A 25,704-nucleotide genomic window follows, 5' to 3' on the forward strand; every position below is an offset into this window, starting at 1 on the left:
AAAGATTATTAACGCATGCCCCACACTTATCCCACAAGATTTCCTGAGCATTCCTCATACATTATAGTGCAACATAGTAACTCCAATGAATAAGTAGTTTTCCTATTTTTCTCAAGCACAAAGTGTATACTTAGAAATATATACTGAACAAAACATATAATAGTATATCATCTTTTAAAACACTAGTCATTTAAGCTTCTATAAATATCCTTAAATAACAAATGTTATACATAGCTATTCACATAGGACACAAAGTGACACATAAACGTACAAAAATAAAACAATCGTATTTAACTCTTTTGTTGTTTTTGTTGGGTTTTTGGGGGGGTAAAGATACTAAAACAATTCAAATGCCAGAATCATCTTGTCAATGCTGATCCTGGGGGACCTGGCTATACATTTAGACCGTGCATAGGTACCACACCAAAGGACAAAGGCAGTAAACATTCTTCGCTGGACGTCTGTCTCTGTGGTTTAGAAAAGCAAGGAGGGAGGAGAGGTCTCCAAGTGTAATGAGAGCTGTTTCGTTCAGCTGTTCTGCAGAAAGGAAACATTAATCAGATCCCCCATCCCAACCTGGATAAACCGTGAAAATATTAAGCTGTCCTTTCAGTGAGTGGAATAGAGAACATGCCTCCTCCATGGGTGCTCCCAACACACCACTTGCTGTGAAGTATTTCTCAACATGTGGAAAAGGCACCACCATTCTGGACCAAAGGCAAGGGATTTTGGTTCCACAATACCACATCTGTCCTGCTCCAGGTGCTGCTATAGAAAGCATTCTTCCACTCAAAACAACAAACAAAAAAAAGATTTGGGGAACTCAGCTACTCAACCAGAAGGAATATGTACCTTCTTCCTTTGGAAAACAAAAGTATTTCGTTGAATAAGTATCTCTGGGACAGAGTGATCTTTTGTCCGTAGAATGTTGTAATTCTCTTGAGAGCACGAAACAGGGGATACAGTTCTCATACCCCACCTGGAACCTAGCATAGTTGAGAGCTCCCCAAAGGAACACAAACTGTTTGTTCAGCTGGACTCCACCACTCAGGTCTGAATGGAAGCCCCAGACCGGGCACCGCCGCCACGGTGTTTATTCTCACCCCAATCACATCTCTACAGGAGGAGCTGGGTTTCGGTTTTCCTTTTTAAGGAAAAACGTTAAGCTCTTGCAGCGTATCTTGAAGAGGTGCTTGGGGTGAGATAACTGAAGGGGAGAGAAGCCCGTCTTAGTCTCAAATAGAATTTTCAACGCAGGCAGAGGGAGGCAGTTTCTCAGGTCCCAGGGGGGAGCCTTCGGAGGCAGGCGCGGGGGCCCGCTGCTGCTGGTAGATATCCTGGATCAGCAGTGTGTTCACGACCTTCCACTCCCTGTATTTTCTGGCTGTCAGCTTCGGATCATCCAGCAACTGGTTAATCATGGCCAGGTCATGTTCTTTACACTGTCCAAGTAGGGGAAAAGAGAGAGAGACAAGGATGAGATGCATCAGTTTCAATAAACCATCTTCAGCCCTTTTACAAATAAATGCACGAATACATTGACTATAAAATTATTAAAGTGTTTGTATACATTAATATTCCAGTCCCTACAGCAATCCTAAGAGATACGGCAGGACATCCATTTACACGTGGTAGCCACGAAGAAGGGAAGTATCCCACTCAAGACACAGCAGTAGGGCTAGGCAGGGAGACCTGTGTAGGTCTTCCCTAGTCAATCCAATATTCCGCACCGCAGTAATATCTACCTTGGCGTGAGCATTACTCCTCCTAAAACGTACAACCATTTCGTTGACCATCTGAGCCTCCCTAAGTTAAACTGGGACATGCTACTTTCCCTAAGACATAAGACAATATAAAATATATTTTTGTATTCAATTATCTTAATTTTTAATAAACCACATACATTAATTTAATTCATATATGCAGAATAAACATAAAGGCTATTTTTTAATTCAAAGACTACTAACCTTCCATCAAAATAGTGTGCATTCTAATGATGCTAATAGACAATCTATTCATATGATTTCACCCTGCCTCCTCTGTAACCAACGACACACATTTCTGAGATGTCTGCCTCAGGTTAGGGGACTTTTCTGTAGTCAAGGAGTGGAGTAAAACTAAAATGTATCAACCGCCACAAATAAAATTTAAAAAATCACTTAGCCCTTAACAAGTGTATCTCACATCTATCCCTGTTTCCTCCATCCCTATGACCATAATCCCAATTTTGGATATAAAGCCCAGTATATCACACTTGATCAGCTGCTACAGCCTCCCAAGTGAGACTTCTGCCTCCAGCCCCCACCTTGTGTCCCCTCTCTGCATGGCCACGCAGGGGATCCCCCTAAAGTCAGAGGTCTCTTCAGGGTTCTCCTTCACATCCCCGAGGTACCATGGACTTGAGCCCATTTGTTGGTCCTCTTACTTCCCACTCTAACAGTATTGGTGTGACTCTTCTTCCCCCCACAATGCTGGGTCACGGCTCCACGATGTGCCCCATGGAGGCCCGTCCTCCCCTTCCTTCGCCCAGGGACTCTAATTCCCCCAGTGACTCTCACATGGAACATTTTCTAATCTTTTACTGTCAGTGTTTTACTACAACTCATAAATGCATACTCCCTTCAGACATCAGGCTCTCCAAAACGTCTCTGAAACTCCGGACTGAAATGAGAAGCTTTCTTATACTCTCAAGTCTTCCAAGGCTTAGAGCCCTCTTAGAACTTACCACGTTATGCTTGATGTTCACAGACCTGCCAGGCCACATGTTCTAAGTCTTCTTAAGGAAGGCGACAGGGAACACTGTGTTCATCCCTGTATTCCCCATACCTAACACGATGCTAAGTGCCAGGGAGACATTCAATACATGTTCATTAATGAACTAACCTCTCTACCTCACCCCCGGGGTGGCATGTGCATAGATAGAAATTCACAACTGTGCTCACTGGTCAAATTTCAAACTCATGACCACTTCCATTAAGTGGACTTTCACCCCTATTGAGTAATCATATTTTCTCATCCCTTTTCTTTCCCACTCTCTCAAATGACTATTTCAAAACTTCTCATTTCTACTCAAATCTCCTCCCCCAAACTTCCCTTATAGCTGATGACCCTGCTGTCTCTATTTTTTTTTTTTTGAGGAAATGGAAACAGTCAGAAGAGTAGTTGTCCGTTTGCCCATTACCTACATCAGCACAAATCTATGCTGCCTACCTTCCTGTTCATTTGGATGAAATATCTGTGCTCCTGGTAAACATCAGTCTCTCCACTTGTGTGGGCACTTCCTGTCTCGTATTCAAGAAATTCACTCCAGTAATTCTCCCCTTTTTCCTGCAACTTATCAATTTTCCTCCCCACATGACAGTTCTCACTGGCATACAGACATGCTCTTATTTCTTCCATCTTAAAAGCCCTCTCTTGACCCCACTTCCCTATTCCAGCTAACGCTCTATTTTTCTCTGTCTCCAATGTCCTTGTGCCCATTCCTCCACAGACCCACTCCCATCAGTTTCAGCCCCCATCATTCCACCAAAACTGCTCACGTCAAGGCCATCAATGACCACCATGTTGCTAAATCCAATACTCAATGATTTATCTTCAACTTTTATTTATCAACAGCATCTAAAACTGTTGACTACTCTTTCTTGAACACTTTTGTCATGTTGCTTCTGTGACACATTTTCCTAATTTTTCTCATCTCACAGTGGCCACTTATTCTCACCCTCCTTTGTGGTTCCTCCTTATGGCCAACTGCTCAACACTGGAGTGCCCCAGAGCTCCGGCTTTAACCTCGTCTCTGTTTTGTCTACATTCATGCTCTTGGTAATCTTATGTACTCTCTCCCACTCTCCCTACACACTGAGGGTCCCAAACTTATTTTTCCAGCCTTACATCTTACCTGAACTCCATACTTGTTTGTCTAAACTTCCTCTTAAGCATCCCCACTTGGACATCTTATGGGCATCTCCAATGTAACATGTCCAAAACAAACTTCCTGTTATTCTCAATACCACCCCCACTCCCAATACACACTGAAACCTGTCCCACTATCATCATCCTCAAAGCACCTCATAGCAACTCCATATTTCCAGCTACTCACGCCAAACACTGGACTCCTCCTTGACTCCTTCTCTTACTCCCAATCCACTAGCAAATCCTGATGGTCCTACCTTCAAAATGTGTCAAGCCATGGCACAGCTTGACTTAGAACTTCCTAAAGGCTTCTTCTCTCATTGTGAGTTGGAGCCGCAGTGTTTGCAACGGCAATAAGGCATTGCAGGCTATGACCCCCTGCTGCCCCTCTGACCCACTGCTCTTCTCCCTGCTTCCCATCCCTCACTACACTCCAGCCACACTGACCTCCTCGCTCTTCCTTAAGCAGGTTAAGTACACTCCCACCCCAAGGAACATGTGTTTTTGTTCCTTCTACCTGAAACATTCTGCCTCAGATAGCCTGAAGGCTCACTCCCTTTCCTTTTTCAGATTTTACTCAAATCCCATCTTTTAAAGAGGATTTTCATGTCAATCCTAATTAGAAATCCATCCCTCTGCATTCCTTATCCCTTCTCTTCTCTACCCAAACCTATCACCATTTAGCATACGATAAATTTTACTTATTTATTTGGTTTATTTCTTTTTCTACCTAAGGTAAGCTTCATGAAGTCAAGCAGTTTTGTCTCATGTATACCCAAGAGTCTGAAATAATGACTGACACATAGCAGACATTCACTGATACTTGTTAAAGAAAATGAATATATGAAATAAGAAATGGATGAAAGAACTAAACACCCATTTGCCTTTTCATCTCTTGTGCATCATGAACCCTATTTAGAGCCTGAGGAAATCCTCTCCATAAACAAACAAGCAAAATTATTTACATATATATATAAACATACTATATATATAGTATGTATATTATATCTACATAATATATATTTCATATTAGAGATATATAGATAGATACATATATATATATATATATATATATATATATATATATACACACACACATTTGATATATACACACATTGTTTAGGGGATTCTAAGAATTGGCAGCTCTTACTCTACCCAAATGAGGCATCTGGTCATGGGTGATTGCAGACACTAGCAGCACACAAATGTATTGTTTGTACTCTACAATTTGCTTTAACTCATGTTTTACTTGGGGTGTGTCATTACATTTTCTTGTTTTCTTCTTTTCCTGTTTCTAAACTGGTCAGAATAATATGGATTTCAAGGGAAAAGTACCACACATATAGTCCCCTGGGTGGTGAGATTTATCATTCTGAATCAAGAGAGCAAGGATGTGGTGATGGATGGGGGACAAAAGATACATTTGGGTTTCAAGAAGGAGAGAGAAATTGTACAGTAGGAACAAAAACAGAAAGGGAGGACAAGCAGGTGGTCGGGTCCCAGAAGCAGAGGAATGAAAGGTTAATAAGTATGTGGGTAACTAGGAAGGATTACTGGCAGAAAGTCAAGAAGGACCAAGAGAGTTTCTCCTTTTCTCTCTGAGTTCTCAGCACCGATACTTCAAATCTTTAAAAAAAATAAAATAAAATGCTTTCATTCTCTAATATTACCAGAGTGCTATTCACATGAAGTTAAGGAGTTTTGTTCTTAAGAAAATTTGACATCTGTCCTAATATTTTATTGAAAAAAACTAAATAAGATCTTTGCAGACTAACAAAATTTTGGAAAACTGATTTTTTAAAGGCAAAAACGAATCAACCACCACTCTAACTCAGTTAAAAGTTTTAGGAAAGGGTCTCTTCAACTTTGGGCTAACATTTCTCATGTGGTGTTTAGCTCTAAACAACTCAAATTTCTTACAATTTGGCTCAAGTCTGTGTTAGTTCTTTTATGGATAAAAGAAAAAAAACTGCAGATAAGAATAGAGAGGAAGGAAATTAATGTAACAACAAAACCCTCTAGGTTCCTTCCTAAACTGAGACAGTGAGGTCAACAGCACCACGCAATGGCCCCGCTTCTCCCCTATGGAGCACGCGGCTCACCGAATGCTTTGAACTACTTTTACAACATCCTCCTGGCTTTCTGGCAGGCAGGCAGGCAGGGGCTGGTAGGGGTTGCAAAATATACCATAGTTTAATTTTTCACTCCAAATATTCAAAATACGGCTCAACTCAAGACCTAAGCACTGGAAATGTGTTCCACCAGAGCAACTGGCAAAGGAGAGCTTGTTCCTCTTTTGAGGTAGGTGAGAGGAACCCCGGAAGAAGGTTTCAGTTGGACCCATTAACCATTCCTTTTTTAAATCAAGACAGGCTGAGCCTAAAGTCGGGGGATGGGGAGCTATCAGAAATTCCTGAAGATCTACCTTCAGTGTGTGATAGGGCAGTTTGTTCAACTTCCTAGAAGAATTTCCCCAAAGAGCACTCATTCTAATAAAATCCTGGTGTGAGGATTTTTTTTTTTTAATTTCTGGAATGCGCCTATCACCAATATAATCGTTACTGCTGAAAGAGCTTCCTTGTTTCTGCATAAAACTCTATTCTTTTTGCTCATCCATACTCCAGCTTTGAAGTATTTTTTAAGTAAAACTTTATACGGCAACATAACATACACAGAGAAAAGCACACCTATAATAAGGTTTGTGCTCGATGGAATTACCACAGAATGAACACATCTGTGCGATCACCGCCAAGATCAAAAAAGGACTCTTGCCCAGCATCTCAGAAGCTTTATTTGTGGTCCCTCTCAATCACATCTTACCCTCCTCCTCAGAGGAGACCACTATCCTGTCTGCTTTGAGTTTTAAAGACAATTTAAATTAAATTAAAGAGGGTAAAAATAAAATAATTTTTACAGCTTTTGGACATGAATAAACATGCATGTACCAAATGATCTTTCTCTAATGAACAGGTTGACGTGCTTTCCTCTTCTTTTCAGCAAGGTCAATTTCCACGTCATCATTAACTTCCTGGGAGAGTCACAGGAATACATAACATGGGGTAGGTTTCATACGCCCCAGCCTAAGGGATCTGTGGAAAGGTCTTCTTCCCAGGAATGTCCAGGAGTTCTGCTGGGTGGGGTAGACAGCCCCTGAGATGGCTCCAATGCTGCCTGCTCCCTGGTATTCATGCCCTTCTGTAATTCCCCTCCTTGACTGTAGGTAGCTAGGCTGACCTAGGGACTTGCTCCTAATGCGTATGATACTGTAACTGCAACGTGACATCACTGCTGAGACTGGGTATGACCCATCCTGCTCACTCACGCTCACTGCCTCACTCGCTCTGAGGAAGCCAGCTTGTATTTTGGGAGCTGAACCATGAAGAGGATCACAAGGCAAAGAATGGGAGTGGCCTCCAGCCAACAGAGTGTGAACAACTGATACCCTCAGTCCAACAACCTGCGAGGAACTGAACCCTGCCAACAACCACATAAGGGAGCCTGGAAGCACACCCTCCCCCGCGGAGGACGGAATGCAGCCCCAGCTGATGCCTGGATTGCAGCCTTCGGAGAGACATGGAGGCAGAAGCCCCTAACCACGCCAAGCCCAAATCCCTGACTCACAGAAACAGTGAAACCAGAAATGTTTATTGCCTGTAGTTGCTAAGTTTGGGGGTATTCTGTTACCTAGCAATAGATGACTAACACCCGGGAAGAAAAGAAAAAGCTGCTGAATTTGTCAACTCTGTGGCCACAGTGCATGGAGAACAAGGCTCACGGAGAGCTATCTAGGCCAGTAAAACCTTTGAATTCTTTGCACAAACCTGTGCTCCCGCTGGCCAAGCCCCAGGGCATGGTCCTGTGAAGGTCTCACCCAAACCCTGAGATTGCTGCTCTTTGGAAAGCTGAGATCACCCTCTTTCTCTTTCTAGAAGTAGCCTGAAGTGTCCATGCTCGCCTTTGCCTCATCTCCTATTTCTCCCAACGTGGGCTACAACATCTCACCCACTGATATACATCTGCCTGGGCCAGCTCCTCCTCCCTGAATGCACTTCCTTCTCTTCCTGACGTTCTTCATCTCTTACCAAGGTCCAGTGTCAGCATCTTCGTGGCATCGTCCCAAACGGCCTCAGGTAGACAGCTGCTTCCCTCCTCTGGGCCACCAAAGCACCCCAAGCTGCTATCAACTAGAGCACCTATCATATCTCATTCCAACTGTTTTCCTTTGTATTTCCATTGTCCAGTGGGGTCTACTCAGTTGTCCCAGGGTTCCAGAATAGTGCCTCGTACATAGTAAGATTCAGGAAATATTTGTTCACTAACAAATGTATTCACTCATATCAGTTATCACAAGTAAGACAGCAAAATCCCAGCATACTATGGCGTATTACATCGGGGGACCAAAAATGTTCATCAACTTTGTAAATACTGTAGAATATGACATATTTGCCTTTGAAATGAGTGCTAGTGATGACTTTCATCATTCAGACTAGGGAATTTCCTCTAAATCTGGATTTTCTTAGTATAAGTGAAATACACCTTTCCTTTTATTTTTCAGCCTTATTTTCGCAAGGCTTTCAGGTCTTCTACCAACTAACTGGGATGTCTGATTAAGAATCCCTCAGCCATCTTTTGTCACCTTGTTCTTTTGATGACTGATAGGTCATCCTGGAAAGGGATTCAAATTCACTATGCAAAAGGACATGTACAAAACAGACTTAAACTGCAGGATCTATCAAACCTTTTTAGAATCTATGCATCTTCTATTAATTCAAGACTATTTTACAAAGTATCCTGGCCTTCACTTGTTCGTGCTATAATCCACATGTGAAAGCAGGTTGCTTTTGTTGTGAAGAACCATTTTAGCTACAGGAGACCCTGAAAACAGCTTCACCACCTCCTGTATACTGTCCCTCTTTCTCACTGTAAAAACCTCTCCTGGTCTACTGCCATGAAATGTATATTTCCCAATGCCCAGCTCGCATGGCACTTCTTGGCTCCAGAGCCAACAGCTTAGAATCACTAAGTCTCTGCTGTGTCTGAAATACAGAAATTTTCTTCTGGATAGATTATAGAACAATGGCAGCCTTTAACGAATTCAATGAAATTCCAAGATCTTATTAAATATTACTGTGTATTCTCACCACTTGACTGTCTCGGGCTCCCACCAACATCAATTATGCTAGGTAGAAAGACTCAGAAACAAGTTATACCTGATCTTGTCGTCTAGGAGCTTAATATTTAAAGTTTTATGCCAGAGTGAATGCAAAAATCAAGGCCTACTGTAGAACACTGCTTTGGGTGCTACTGTGTGAGTGTCCTAGTGCTTTAAGAATGTCAAGGGTCAACTCACCTTAGAGAGATGGTATCGGCTTTTCTGCTCTCCCCTACTTTCCACCCACACAAACGCAAATGGTTCATGTGGTCAGTATGAATCATTCTACAGAACCAGCATCTTCTCGCCCCACATCTACAGAGTTCACCCACTAACTGAAATGTCTTACCTTTAATGTGCTATTCAAAGTTCGGATTTTGTGGAGTTTCTCATTTATGGATGGATTTTTGCACCGCTTAACAAAGGATTTTCTCAACTCCTTTTTGGTTGAAGGCCGTCGGTCCCCAAGAGGAGACAGGCTAGCTTGCTCTAATGATTTGTAGAGCTTCTCCATTTCATCATCTTCAGACACTTTTGTCTCTTCTATTAAAATAAATACATAACAATAAACCCAGTTAATCAAGGAGAGAACATTTGACACTGTGGTCCTAAAACAAGGCTCTCCTGACAACTTGATCTTAGACTTCTAGTCTCCAAATCTGTGAGACACAAATTTTTATTGTCTAAGCCACTCAGTTTGGGGTACTTTGACAGGGCCAGGTTTCCTTTGAAGGCACTAGGGAAAATCTTTTTCAGGCCTCTCTCCTAGCTGCTGGTGGTTCCTTGGCTTGTGGCCCTGGAACGCTAATCCCTACATGGTGTACTACCTGTGTGCAGGTCTCTGTGCCCAGATTTCCCCCTTTTATAGATGCCAGTCATATTGGTTTAGGGGCCCACCCTACTGACCTCATCTTGACTAATTACAGCTACAAAACACACCCTATTTCCTAATAAGGCCACATTTTGAGGTAGCAGCGATAGGACTTCAACACAGAAATTTTGGAGGGACATAACTGAACCCATAATAGTACACCCTCTAATCTTCCAAAATTTGTGTCCCTCTCACACGCAAAATACACTCATTCCAACATCTCTAAAAGTCTTAACCCATTCCAACACCCAAATCTCATCCAAATATCATATAAATCAGAGACTGGTAGGAGGACTCAGGCAATGATTCATCCTGGAGCAGAATTCCTCTCCATCTGTGAACCTGTGAAACCAAACAAGTTCTCTGCTTCTAAAATACAATGATGGGATAGAAAAACCTTAGCAAACTAATACATATCCTAAAGCGTGACAACCGTTGTCCTGGATCACATTTTGATGTCCTTTCTAGAACTGCCCTTTGAAAGAAAGACTCTGCTGCTGGTCTGCGGTTTGAGCAAACAGTAGTCATTCCTCATGCCACACATCTCTATTCATTCCCTTCCTTTACCACGCCTTGCTTCACCTCAGATGCTTCCAGTGAAGTGACTCCAACCAGGATCCAGGGGAGACCCCGTGTGCTAAGCTAAGCCAATGGCAGCTCCATCATGCTGGCCACAGTCATTGATCCAGGGATGAGCCTGTGTCTCAGGTCAGGCCCACTGGGGCCAAAGAAACTCAATTCTGAGACTTTGGCTTAGGGTATCAGGGAAGCAATCTATTTTCCTAAACTGAGTGGTGTGATGATGTGACCTGAAAGATTCCAGGAATCATGCCAAGAATCATGAGAATGGAGTCAATCCACAGGACGCAACTGAGATATGGATCTTAGTGCTACCATTACAGTCCTCTCAGCTTATGGGAGCCAGTACACTACCTTTGTTAAGATATTCTGGGTGTTGTTTTCAGTCATACGCAACTGAAAGAGTCTCAAATGATATTTAAAGTTACTCAAAGAAAATCATCTTTTGGTGTTGCTTTAATTTCTTACTAAGAACTTCAGTTCTTTATTCACTTCAGTCTCCAAAAATAATCTTGGGAAAGATATACAATAAGATTTTTTTCTACTGTGTACTTCTTAGTGTCTATGCATTTTAGCTCCTGCCCTGAAAACAAGCTTAATAGAGGGTCGTAAGGGAAGTATGGCATCAGGAGAACTGAAAAAAGGGAAAAAAGGGTCTCTCCAAAAGGGAGGAAAAAAACATGTAATAGTAGTCTAGAAGCATCAAAATTAAGCACACTCAACTCACTTTACAATTTACTCTGATAAGATTAAAAAGCTTTAAGTAGCTGTTTTCCCCCAGGCACCACCAGGAAGTCACCACCGGTATTCCTAGCACTCTTTTGTAAAATGGGGAGCAAAGATGTTGGGCTAACTTTGCAACTAAATTGGAGTTAGTAAACTTCTTTGGTTTCCTTCTTTGTTCTCTACCAAAACATCCTCAAAACAGGGGGAAATATTCAAAACTACATTTGAACACAATGAGACTTTTTGGCTCAGTCTGTGTGCAGACATCAAAAGGAGGGTTTTACCCATAAGCACGTGAAAAGATGCCCAATACTATCGGTCCTTAGAGAAGTGCAAATCGAAACCACAATGTGATACTATTTCACACTCACCAGGATGGCTAAAATTAAAAAAGACACAACAACTAAGTGTGGACAAGGATGTGGAGAAACTGGAACCCTTATACATTGCTGGGGGTATATAAAATGGACCCACCACTTTAGGAAAGAGTTCGGCAGTTCCTCAAAATGCTAAATGTAGAGTTGCCATATGACCTAGCAGTTCCATTTCTAGCAATATATTCAAGACTGAAAAACATGTCAACAAAAAACTTGTGCATAAATGTCATGAATAATATAGACAAAACATGCCAACAGCCTAAATGCTCATCAACTGATGAATGGATAAACAAAATGTGGTATACACAAGCAATGGGGTATTAGTAAAAGAAATGCAGTGCTGACACATACTACAGGGATGGCCTTGAAAAATTCTTTGAAGTAAAAGAAGCCAGTCACAAAAGACCACATACTGTTTCAGCCCATTTATATGAAATGGCCAGAATAAGCAAATCCATAGAGAGACAGAAAGTAGATTGGTAGTTGTCTGGGGCTGAGGAAGGGACAAGTAGGAATAGGGATGCTAATGTACATGGGTGTGTCCTCAAATCAGATAGTGGAGCTAGTTGGACAACTCTATAAACACACCAAAAACCACTGAACTGGACATCTTTATGTGTGAATTTTATGGTATGTGAAATATATTTCAATAGAGCTATTTTAAAAGTAGACTTTTGTAAGATTATCATGATAATGAATGATACTTGCACAGCAGAAATATCTAGCATGGTAACAGTCCTGGAGTTAAGCTGGAGACATTAGAAAGTCTTAAGAAATTTAGATGAAAAGTCATCTGACTCTTAGAGGGGGACATTAGCATTGAGAACTCTGGAAGTTTTCAGACACAAAAACACGATAATTTTTATACATCCTTTTTTAACAGATAAGCAGGTGGAACTCTACTTCAAATAAAGCCTTAGTATATAGCTTTATTACCACCGTGTTTTTAAAGTAATATGTATTTAATAAACATCAAGAAATAAACCAAACCAGTATATAACAAAGAAGATAAATAAAATAATTTCTTTATTTTCTCTGTGTTCACCGAGCAGCTCAGTTGTGCTACTAATGATTGTGATAGAAAATAAAATTACTTCTGACTAATACATTAATTTGTAATTATGTCAGAGGAAAATGACACTATTTATTAAGATCATATATCTAATTCAACGGATATTAAATCATAAAAGATGGAAACAAACTTTAGAGTCTTGGAATAACATGGCATAAAGTACATTTCCTAAATGAAAAATAAACAGGACTGCCTCTTTCGGATAATTTTATTATTACTTAATATACTTACATATATATTACCTTTAAGTTAAAAATATCAGAGATTATCTCCCTCCCACACACACATTTCTTTCCCTAAATTAAACTTTGGGACATACCCATGAGGATGCATGTGTGTGTGTGTATGTGTGTGTGTGCGTGTGTAACGTGTGTGTTTATGTGTGTGTATAACTTGATCCTCCAAGAAATAGTGGAATTTTAATACACAGGTAAAGTGGATCTGTTGGGATTACTATAAATTAATACAGAATTCACCTAAAATATGACCAAACAATATTCAAAAGGCAAACGTTTTCTCACTGGATTCAGTTAGAGATTGGAGATAATAGTAAGGATGGGTATGTTCAGATAAAGTTAAAGCTGCTGGAGAAATGGGGGGAAACGAGACAAATCACCATTCTGCTCTTACCTCTCAACTGTCCGTGTCTCCTCAGAGGAAATCTGAAACTAACAGCCTGACCTCTACTAACCTGATTCCAGAATCGCTCACAAATGTATGGACAATAAACTATAAATGACAATGTTAAGAGTTAAGAAAATACTCTGATTGTATTTTCTGTATCATAATCTGAGAGACACACAAAATATTGCTAGATACTCAGGGAACAGACCTATGACGCAACCACGTCCATGACCTAGCCGGACTTCATACTGTATTTACGGTTGCTGAAGACTAGTGCTTTGGTCTTCACAAGACCATAAAATGAATACCCAATAATAATGGAAGCAGATGATACACAGGACAGAAAAAGGACCCAAAGGGTGAGCACACAACAAAACACAGCTTGCACCTGACCCCAAAGCAGAGGTGAGAGCCCTTCCCAATTGCTATACAGAAGACTAGCTCTGTCTGGTTAATCCTACAGGGCCATCCCTGTACCTTTCAAAGGCTTCTCAATAAAACGACATTTTAAAAACCCCCCTTTCATCTTTCTATGTACAAATATTTTTCTAAATTATAATTTCATATTAGAAAACACTAAATTATCTCCCTTATCTTAGTAGATTATAAGAAAGCAAGAAAAAAAAGATTGGCAGAAAAGACCACTGGTCTCTCTCCCACTGGAAACAGAAGCCAAGTTAATTATTTCCACCTCCTTTGTCCCCTGAAGCAAAATAAATGAATTTTGTCTGACAATCAAGTGTGTCCAATGCAATTGTTATCCTTCATCTCAAGTGTCTATTTTAGTCTTCCTATGAAATAACAGGACTTTAATTTCCTCTGCCACATAAGGCACGCTGCAGTCTATATCATCAAGCCTCACAAGTTCTTTGCCAAGGAAGATGAAAACTATTTTTATTTTATAGATGAGAAAAAATGTGGAGGTTCTTGAAAAACAGTAAGTGATCTTTTCAAAGTATAAATCAGTGATGAAATTAGGAATAAAAATTCAGTTCCACACTGTGGAGGTCCATGCCCTTCTGGACCAGACTTCTCAAACTTTAATAAGCAAACAATCACCCAGGGATTTGGTTAAAATACAGTTTCTGATTCAGTCAGTCTGCCATGGCAGGCACTGAGATTCTAGACCTTTAACAAGCTCCTAAGTGATGTCAGATCTGCTGGTCCATGAACGCCCTTGGAGTAACAAGACTAGACTGCTTGCCAGCAATTGGTCATCAGCCTCAGCTCATCGGAAGAGAAAAGGACTGGAATTATAACTAGGAAATCCGGACTTGTCCAGAAAGCAACATCTATTTTCTCTGCACCATGTCTTAATTTTAAAAAGAAATCTGGCTTGCTCAAAGGAGTATTCAGGAATTCCTGCTGTAAAGCATCAGGATCGTGTATGTTGAGTTGGTAGGAATTTGAGATCAATGTTAGTGACCCTTTACTTCTGTTAGACTCGCTCAGAGTGTCCAAAGGGGTCAGACTAGCAAACATTCTCCAAACTCAGGTCAATAATCTGATGATTTAGACTCAAGAAAGGGATGGTACTTTTTTAACAAGCTCTTTCTTATTGACATTAGCAAAAGACAAACGACATCTTTAACTAATGGTTAGTAGTTCACTCCTTTCCCAGATTATGCCAAATGCATGTGCTTCCCTCTTTACCCTCCCACGTACCCAGCCTATTGTCTGCTTCTGACGGGACAGACGTGCTCCAGCAGACCCCGAATTTGGCTGTCGAGCACACTGTATGCGGATTATCTCTTTAAACGCTGTATTGTCAGCTTTGCCTCCCCCACTATTTTATTTTTGGCGTTTCCTTGTGCTGTCTAGAATGTGGTTTTTATTTTCTGTTTAGAACATAAACGCTGGCTTCAGGAGACAAAAGGAATTCATATGCCGTATTTCATATCAGAATTTGAAAGGAAAACCTTTTGAGATTGGAGACGCCTAAACGATGTCCCAAGGAAGATAAGGTTAGTTCCCAACATGAAATATTTGAAAAGGTTTAGGTAGAAAATAGTCTTCCCTGTTTCATGTGCAGTGTTCTAGAAAGGAAAGGAAAGGAAAGACTACGGAAGGCACCTGTTACAAAGAGAGGAAACAACTACATAACCATTTGGACGTTAAGACCGCAAGGCTTTACAAATGTCATTGACTACAGCACCTGATGCCGAGAGATCAAAAGCATTTTACAAGCTTCCTCTAATTAATGATTCTGACAACTTTACAACAGAAGACTTAGAATCCTAATGACAGACAAATTTAAAGTATGTAACGAAGATGAATCCAGGTAACTCATTCTAATCATAATACTATAAACCAAGACATCAGCACACATTCTGAGGTAGAGATTGCTTGTTTCTGCTTCAGCTGCTGCTGCTCCTGGTGGAGATGGTTATCATGTACTGAGTTTTTAACTATGTGACAGGCACTACGTTAACTGCTATACCAACATTATCTCATTACCTTGGTAACAACCACACGAGGGAAGTATTATTAACCCTGATATAAAGGAGAGAATGCCAAGACGGAGAAAGACTGAAAACATTCATCAAAGTCACAAAGAGACAAACCTCGGTTCTGACCCAAAGCTCGTCCTCTTAAACACTAGGCTTTATACTATAAACATATTAAACACACTATCTTTTGAATAATGTGCAATGAAGAAGATTTCAAGTCAGGTAATGCATAGTCAGCAAGATAGTAGCTGGCTGGACTGGACAACCCAAGGCTCAGATCCCTGCCCCCACTATTCTGTCTTCCGGGGAAAAATCCCCACTCAGAGCCTCTTCTTCTGAGATACCCAGGTTTTATGCTTCAAATTCTGTTCTCACAGGGCCACAGGGCATTAGATCCTAGGACAGAAGATTCAAAAGCTGGCCAGCAATCTAAAATACAGGCTAGATAATCAGATTCTCTGCTTGGGCATTTGAACTGGGCCCTGGGGGATGATTAACTAGTTCAGATCTGGAGTAGAAGGTAAGAGTCACGTTCACAGTAGGCCAGGTCCTGTTTACAACAAAGGGATCCGTACACAGACATGGAGAATGCAAAGTCAGGGTTAAAAAAAAAAAAAAAGATGGCAGGTAAAAGAAATTCTCTAAGAGAAAAATCAAACAGATTGAGAGAAAGTCAGAGGGAGCACCCAAATATAAAGGAAGTATTTTCACTTGTGTTCTTACAAACCTGACAGTAATTTCACTTCAGTTTCCCTCATTTTCCTATATTTGCTTTATCTTCTCTGCCAGAAACAGGTGCTTATTTTCTTTGGGGTATTTGATGTTTCTATTAAGCAAAGCAACTCAGTACTCTTCTACCATATGATTGCTTTTATTAATAAGAATAAATCTAGTCATCTGACATACATTTCAAAAATTTTCTCCTAGAAGAAATAAAAGCAAGAATAAACAAATGGGACCTAATGAAACTTACAAGCTTCTGCACAGCAAAGGGAACCAGAAGTAAAACAAGAAGAAAACCTACGGAATGGGAGAACATTTTTGCAAGTGAAACCGACAAAGGCTTGATCTCCAGAATATATAAGCAGCTCATATGACTCAATAAGAAAAAAATAAATAACCCAATCCAAAAATGGGCAGAAGACCTAAACAAGCAATTCTCCAAGGAAGACATGCAAATGATCAAAAAGCACATGAAAAAATGCTCAATATCACTAATTATCAGAGAAATGCAAATCAAAACTACAATGAGGTATCACCTCACACCAGTCAGAATGGCCGTCATTCAAAAATCCACAAATGACAAATGCTGGAGAGGCTGTAGAGAAAGGGGAACCCTCCTATACTGCTGGTGGGAATGCAGTTTGGTGCAGTCACTATGGAAAACAGTGTGGAGATTCCTCAAAAGACTAGGAATAGACTTACCATATGACCCAGGAATCCCACTCCTGGGCTTGTATCCAGAAGGAAATCTACTTCAGGATGACACCTGCACCCCAATGTTCATAGCAGCACTATTTACAATAGCCAAAACATGGAAACAGCCTAAATGTCCATCAACAGGTGACTGGATAAAGAAGAGGTGGTATATTTATACAATGGAATACTACTCAGCCATAAAAACCGACAACATAATGCCATTTGCAGCAACATGGATGCTCCTGGAGAATGTCATTCTAAGTGAAGTAAGCCAGAAAGAGAAAGAAAAATACCACATGAGATCGCTCATATGTGGAATCTAAAAAAACAAAAACAAAAACAAACAAACAAACAAAAACAAAGCATAAATACAGGACAGAAATAGACTCACAGACAGAGAATACAGACTTGTGGTTACCAGGGGGGTGGAGGGTGGGAAGGGATAGACTGGGATTTCAAAATTGTAGAATAGATAAACAAGATTACACTGTATAGCACAGGGAAATATACACAAAATGTTATGATAACTCACAGAAAAAAAAATGTGACAATGAGTGTGTATATGTCCATGAATGACTGAAAAATTGTGCTGAACACTGGAATTTGACACAACATTGTAAAATGATTATAAATCAATAAAAAATTTAAAAAGAAAAAAAAGAATAAATCTAGTCTACTGGGTAATCTTTAATATTGCTCCCTTGTTTTACTATTATTGCGTTTGTGGCAATGATTTTCAGAAATAATCTTAGGTTGAGTTCATTACATAAAATTCTAATGATCACTTTCTATCCTTAAAACAAAGATTCTATTCATTTAAAAATGTATTCTTCCAACCGTGTGAGCACCTGGATTTGGTGAAATATTTAATGCAGACAAAACTGCTATAGCTGGTCACATCTGAAGAAAACAAAAGACACTGGTATGCACGTAAGAGAAGTATTTGGTCAGGTTTTTTTTTTTCCTTTTTAAAATATATTTATGAGGTGGATTCTGCGTGGGATATAAATAGAAGAACCTGTAAAATTGCCTAAAACCAAGGAGATAAACACAACACACAGTAGAGAAATATGTCAACCTCGGCTCCAGAACCTGCTGGAACCATCAACCACGTGGATCCATGATGGGGACAAGTGAGCAGAAAAATATAAAACTGAAGATTCAGAAGGAGGGGAAGGATGTGAGGGACACTTCATGACAAGAGCAGTGAGGCAAGAAGAAGAAAGAAATTACTCGACCTTAATTTCACTAAGCAGAAAATGTGGGTCTGGAGCAGATAAACGCCCTTACGTTTTCAAGATAGAGTTCTCTTGTCCTTAGGTCTATGATTACAGTCTAGTGTGATCCATAATTACTTGCAAGACATCTTTATTTTTCCCTTATAGGAAATCCTCAGTGTACATATTTAGAGTTACATATTTCAATATGACCATTAAATCCCTATGAGCAAAATTCTCCCCAGGAAATGATAACAATCTGATAGAGTTTTGATTATATTTAATGCTACAAGGTACTGAACGTGCTGGAAAACTTATCACTCTCTTCCCCTCACACATATGATCCTTTCATTATTTTTCAATTCACCCATCACTTATTCTTTGAATGCCCACTGTGTGCTCAGGCAGTGTAGTTGAGAGACTAGGGATAGACTGAAACAGATAAGAATCCTTTATGAATCTTACATTCTGACACTTTGTTTATAATACATCCCAAATATGTTTTTTTTCCCTGCCTCCCCTCCACATTGCTACCAATTTGGTCCAGGCCATCACCATTTCATTGGAGGCCTATTTCAACAGCTACATTCCTAATAATCATTTTCCATATAGTGTAATCTTTATAAAAATGTAAAGTTTCAAATCTCTTTAAATTTAAACACTCCCAGCTTCAGTTCCTACAAAAACATCCCATTTTACTTTCGACAAAACCCAAACACCAGAAAGGACCCACCGGTTGCCACACGAGCCAGCTGAGATTGAATTCTCCAATCTCTTCCTATGTTTCTCTGACCCCTCTGCTCCAGCCACACTGGATTTATTTCTGGTTCTTGAACTGAAGAATCTGTGCCAATGCTAGATCATTGGTACTCTGTTTTCTCTCTATCTGGGGCATTTTGCCAGCTGTTGTTCACAGGTGTAGGTTTTCTGGTGCTATTCAGATCTCAAATCAAATGTCAGCTCCTCATGGAAGTAGCTCCCCAATCAGTCATCTAAACAAAGCTCCTTCCCACCCCCACTGTTACATACCCCTACCTGATGTCCTTATGGAATCTACTCACTACCACAAATTATCCTGTTCTTCTATTTACCTGCTAATTGTCTCCATACCCTGCCAAAACAGACATACACACCAAATTGTAAGTTCTATGCAAGAGGATTATTATTGCATTTGTTATAGTCAAAAAGGGTCTCCAGATGTCCACAATTGAGCAAAGGACATAGTAGCTTCTCAAAACATATTTGTTAAACATTCACTATGTGGTCAAAAGGTCCATTCTTAATCTTATTCTCACCTTCTTCCTCTATCCATTCATCAAAGAAACACAGTGAGCTAATTTTGGAATTGGATTCTTTGAAAACTCAATAAGTAAAGTATATTTATTAAATTTCAACTGTCTATATAGGTCATAGGTAAAACACAGAGTTTCCTTTTGGCTAGAGAAAAAAGGGAGATGACACAAACTGCTAATATCAGAAATGAAAAAGATGGATATCACTACAGATCCCAAGGAACATTAAAAGGATAATAAAAGAATACTATGAGCAACTCTATGCCCACAAATTTGACAACCTAGGTGAAATGGACCAACCCTTAAAATAAACAATCTGCAAAACTCACACAAAAAAAGCAAGTACTTTGAATAGGGCTCTATCTATTAAAGAAACTGAATCAATAATTAATAACCTTCCAAAGCAGAAAGCACAAGTCACATATGGGTTTACTGGTGAATTCTACCAAACATTTAAAGAAGAAAGTGTATCAGTTCTCTGTAGTCTCTTTCAGAAGATAGAAGTAGAAGGAATACTTCCTGACTCATTCTGAGTCCAGCATGACCATAAACATCAAAACCAGACAAAGGCAAGAAGAGAAAACTGAAAACCGATATACCAATATATCTCATGACCATGGATGCAAAAACCCTCAACAAAACATCAGCAAATTGGAGTATCAAAATAATTTGACACCACAACCAAGTGGGAATTAGCCTAGGTATGCAAGGTTGCCTCAAAGTTTGAAAATAAATTAATGTAGTCTACCACATCAATACACTGAAAAAGAAGAAGTAAACAATGTATGAGAATATAAATAGACACAGAAAAAGCATTTTAAAAAATCTAATACCCATCTGTGATTTTTTTAAAAATCTCAGTAAACTAGGAATAACAGGAAATTTCCTCAACTTGATACATATCTATGAAAACCTACAGCTAGTTTCATACTCAATAGTGAGAAACTAGAAGCTTTTCCATTAAGATCAGTAATAAGGCAAGGATGTCCCTTCTCACCACTCCTTTTCAATATTTCACTGAAAGTCCTAGCCACAATAAGACAAGAAAAGGAAATAAAACTGTCGTTGTTCATAGATGACATGATATTGGCATACTGGAAAAGGCAAAACTATGGAGGCAGTAAAAAGATCAGTGATTGCTAGGGGTTGGGGAAGGGAGGGATGAATAGGTGGGGTACAGAGAATTTGTAGGGCAGTGAAAATACTGTGATACTATAGTAGTGGATACATGTCATTGAAAGACATTTTCCATTGATACCCTTTTCCCGGTCAGAATCCAGTCTGGGATATTACACTGAAGAAAGTTATCATCTCTCCTAGTCTCCTACAATCTAGGGCACTTTCTCAGCCTTCTTTGTCTTTCATGACCTTGATGCTTTCAACGAGTATTGTCAGTTATTTTGTAGAATGTCCCTTAATTTGGGCTTATCTGATGTTTCCTCATGATTAAATTCAGATTATGATTTTTAGCAAGAACACTGCAGAAATGATGTTTGACTTCTCGGTGCAACACATCAGAAGGCCCACAATAACAATATCTCTCATTATAGGTGATGTCACGTTTGAACGCTGCTTAAGGCGGTATCTGCTAATGTAATTTTTCTAAAGTATACCTCCAATTATATGATCACCCTGATTAAAAATTGTCCTCCATTATCAATTGAAATAAACGAATGACGAGCCCAGTATTCAACATCAGCCAAATTTATTCTTCATTCCTCTTTTCCATGGCTCTCCTCTCTATGTACAGATCTTCCCATTTAGATCTTTAGCTCATCTTAGATCACTTAGATGCGATCTTCCATATTTTGAGTTCCTGCTCTCTTTTAAACCCCTTGAGTACTTTGTATCTCTCTGTGGCACTTATTTAACTCTGCTTTGCTTTGTTAAATGAGTTTTATTCCTCCCACTCTCCTCATTACATGTCAAAATTTTTTAAATCAGAAATTATACCTTGCTCATTTTTGTATCCCTGTTAGCATAAAGTATATGAGTACATGTTAGGTACTCAAAAGTAATAAAAAAAATGCTGAATTGAATGGAGTTCATTAATCAACTTTTTTTATTATTATCTTGCTTCCTAAAGAAACATACCCCATAATTCCTACAGCAACATCTGAGGTAGTTGGCTAAAATAACAGCATCTGTACTGTTTGCACTAAAATGGTGTAAAATTTTTGGTAATTGCTAAATCCTAAAATCTACCTCATTGATGTCACACATGCTCTAGTATGCTTATCTCTTCATTAAAAGTGCATCTTATTCAACATCATTTCCAGATCAATTCTGGCTGTACTTGTTCTAAGTGATTTATTTGCATAAATTGGTTGTTAGTCTTATTAGTGGTTATTCAGCTTGTTAGTGTCCAGGGTATGGTCACTCCATTCATGGAATAAGTATAAGTAAAACTGTCTCCACATTGTCAGCACAATGTAAGTAGAGACAAACAGTGTGAGTCACCATCACACAGGAATGCGTCATGGGCCAAATAACCTTACACAAAAGAAACAGTATACAGTAAAACTGGATTGAGATGAAAATTCCATTAACCCCATCACCTCTTTTCCTACTATGCTTTGTAGAAAGACTTTGGATCTCTGGAACTCCCAATGCAGAAAGGCAATAGGATGGAACTTATACCCTGCATTGTTTAAATAGCCTACACTGCAAGGGAGAAATGTCTAAAGGGGTATTTAAGTTCGGTATAAAATTCTAGCAACCACAATTTTAGTTGTATACCAACTGCAAAATATTTCTCTCATTGTCTAAATAAAAGAAGGCTATAATACACACTGTCTGCTTGCTTCAAGACTCAGTTATTAAGCTTTAAGACTCTTTTCTAGGATAAAGCCTTTTTCTCTAGCAAATGGATCTTGAGACTGAGACTTTAATCTAAAATCCTAACTCCTGTCATGGACCACGTCGAAACTGCAATCCCTGTCATAGAAACATCCTGAACGATATTTCAGACACAGGAATTTCAGAGTTTTTCTTTTTTTTTTTAATTGGCAGCTAAAAAATAGTAATTTTAGTAGTCACAAAAGTGAAAAGCTACCTTCTTCTCCAACACACAAACACACATGCAAAAAAAAGAAGAAAAAAAGCACAATTTGCAACTGATCACTCAGCAGCATGTCATTGCAAATGCAAGCAAAGACTGGGTGGCTGTTTCCATAGCAATGACTTTATGTGGTTTAACTCTGCTGGGAATTTAACCAAATCCCCAGCAGCAGGAGAAAAATCATCAGCAAAAATTTTCTAACATATGGCAGGCAAGTTCAAACCAGTGAGGGAAAAATAGTTTTATTTTCTCTTCCTTTCTACCCCAAGGAATACCTTCCTGTCAAGCTGTTTGAAGTCGCATGCAGATTTTGTTGGTCACTCGACATCTAACTCAAATTTTTAAATACCTGGTTTCTTCCTCCTTAGATTAAAAGAGCTGTTGGCACTCAGTCAGGCTCTGCAGCACATGCATTCCCAGAATGACATTGAAACACAAACAAGAATGGCATGCATCTTCCCATGACTATCAGGTTATTCGTCCTAAAGGAAAACTCAATCTGCAGAGTTCTCTCTTGAGAAAGAATGCAAATGGAATTTCATTCTCTATTTTGCTTTTGAAGCCACCCTCACCCTGGGGTTTGTGTGGTGTGTGTGTGTGTGTGTGTGTGTGTGTGTGTGTGTGTGTGTGTGCCTGCATGAAACTTTTCAGTTCTACCAATGGCCCAACAATTGAAGTAAGAGTTTTTAGCAAGAAAAGAATAGATATGATCCTTTTTATTCTTTTCTTTAGTTCTACCAGTCTTTTATCTGGAAGGGTCTTCTAAGTATCAAGTTAGAGGCCATTTAGTTCAAGAGACTTAAAGGCCCTCTTCAGTATATCTTCACAAGAGCAGAAGTTGTGATCAAGTTGCAATATGTACTGAATACCCAATGAAAACGGCTGTCTCAGAATGAGTAAGCACCGCCAGCAAGGAACACATGACTTTCCAAGGAGCCTATTCAGTTTTGAACAGTTCTCAACATTAAAAAGAAGCTTCTTATGCTGAACCTAAAATGACCTCCTTTTCACTTGCACAATTGGCCTCAAAATTTGCATCAGTTTTGTACTTCCAAGGAGGTACAAATTAAGCCAAACACTCTCCATGTGACGGCATCTCCCAAAGCTGAGGCCATCTTGAGTTCACTGCTCTCTATTCCACACAGTCCAATAGGGAACCCCCGCCCCCATTCCTCAATGACACTGTCTCCACTCTCCTCCCTACGCCACCTCAGTCACCTCTACAAGTAGGTTATTTTGACAATGACTTCATTTCCTACACTTTTTCTAATGTAAAGCAGATCACTGGGTATCAAACAGAAATGGCATCAGAGGCCAGGCAGGTAAATTAACTATGTGAAGCATCTTCAGGAAAGGCCGCAGGGAGTGGTGGTAACTGTGGGGACTTGGGGAATTAGTTCCCAGCCTGAGTGTTCAAATAAATGCTGTGAACACACACACACACACACACACACACACACACACATAGCCCTGGGTCTGCACTGTAATCCTTGTTCTAAATTACTCTGATACCAAATACTAAATTAATAGAGTACATCTGAAAAATTTGAGAACTTAAAGAATCTTTAGGCTAGGGACGAGGGGAGAGAAGTTGCCTATGTCAGCAGGCTACCTGGCGAGGTATCATGGGAATTTAGCCAGTCAACTTTCGCTCAGTAGTACACTGAAAAAGTACAAACAGAAGTCACCATTCTTCCATTTTTCAGTATCCTATATCAGGTAAGCTTGTTTTATGGCAGAATGAATAAGGCACAGACCATCAGAAAAGACTCCTCATGGCTGAAAACTAACAATTAAAAGAAGTTAGTCTGAATAAAGGAGAAGGACCAATTATCATGGAGTATTTAAGAAAGTTCACACATTTCATTTCTACACTCCAGTGACTCTTTCCTTTGCTAAGACTTAAAATGTTTTGTTTTGTTTTTTTCAAATGCACGAACTGTGCTCTCCTTTGGTTTTAAAGTTTTATTGCTGTCCTCCAAAGTGCATGCAGACTGTCTTGCTGTTAACCACATGGGCTGCTCAGGAGCTGACGACCTGGGGCCCAGACCTCGTCTGTGGTTGTGGCCCAGGGAAGGTGGCTGCTCTGCGTTCGGAACCATGGAGGTGATGTCATCTATGCAATGTTGATCTAATCACCACAAGCTCCAGAGTATAGGGCACAGGCCCCCCTCCAAACAAACAAACAAAAAAAGAAAACAAAACAAAACAAACAAAAACCCTCAAGCTTCCCCTCAGATTGGTGGGGAAGTATCATTATTTTATGAACACGTGTCTCATCGTTGCAAGCATTTGGTTGGTGACACTTATCACTAGGTATTGAATGGCCTTGATGCTGGAGTTTTCTGCATGCAAATTTCATTACAGAAGTGGCCCCTGGACGTGGCCCCACTTGGCTGTTTAATTATTGCATCACTCATGACTTTAAACATTCTTTTTACAATTAACGTGAGCGGTCCACACCCAGACACAAACATTCATTCTCTAAAGAAGAGTAAACGATTTCTTGGTTTACCTCTGTCCGTCATCTTTGATCCCGGCGGCTTGTCTGGGACAGTGAGAGGGTCTAGGTTGCTACTCAATGAAGAAGTGTCATCACTGGATATAGAGTTCAAAAATCCACTTTCTGATGTGGCCAGGCTGTCTTCCAGGGCCCAGCGGCTGTTTGCCTCTGAAGGCGCAGGGGAGTGGACCTGCACAGCACACGTCACAGACTGTCCCTCACCACCAGCAGCGGACGAACTGTTAACCATGTCGATCCAGGACTGTCTTCCTCTAGACAAGGAGGAAGACAGACTTCTGGGTGTCTTTCTTGTGTTCTCCACGGAAGAGGAAGAACGGGCTGCTTCACTCGATTTGGGCGAAGATGAAGATGCCCGCTGTGCAGCCTATTTTTCACCAATAAAAACAAAAAGAGAAGACAGACCATGATTAAGTCAGCAGCCTCTACTTCGC

At 40.0% G+C, this 25,704-nt stretch overlaps 1 protein-coding gene across 6 annotated transcripts in view; it reads right to left on the bottom strand.

Moving 5' to 3' along the window:
- Window positions 1-286: 286 nt before the first annotated feature.
- Window positions 287-25,704, bottom strand: part of IPCEF1 (interaction protein for cytohesin exchange factors 1) — an 82,386-nt gene continuing 56,968 nt past the window's right edge. For 4 of the 6 annotated variants that reach the window (XM_072966074.1, XM_072966076.1, XM_072966075.1 and 1 more), the window contains 3 exons: window positions 25,265-25,637; window positions 9,411-9,604; window positions 287-1,442 (listed from right to left, as the gene is read on the bottom strand). In XM_072966074.1, the coding sequence (XP_072822175.1) occupies window positions 1,236-1,442; window positions 9,411-9,604; window positions 25,265-25,637 (774 nt within the window). In that variant the 3' untranslated portion in view covers window positions 287-1,235. The remainder of the gene's footprint in view (window positions 1,443-9,410; window positions 9,605-25,264; window positions 25,638-25,704) is intronic. The other 2 variants (XR_012075091.1, XR_012075090.1) reach the window with 2 other exon arrangements.

Source organism: Vicugna pacos, chromosome 8, assembly GCF_048564905.1.
Source record: "Vicugna pacos chromosome 8, VicPac4, whole genome shotgun sequence".
Classification (NCBI taxonomy): Eukaryota; Metazoa; Chordata; class Mammalia; order Artiodactyla; family Camelidae; genus Vicugna; species Vicugna pacos.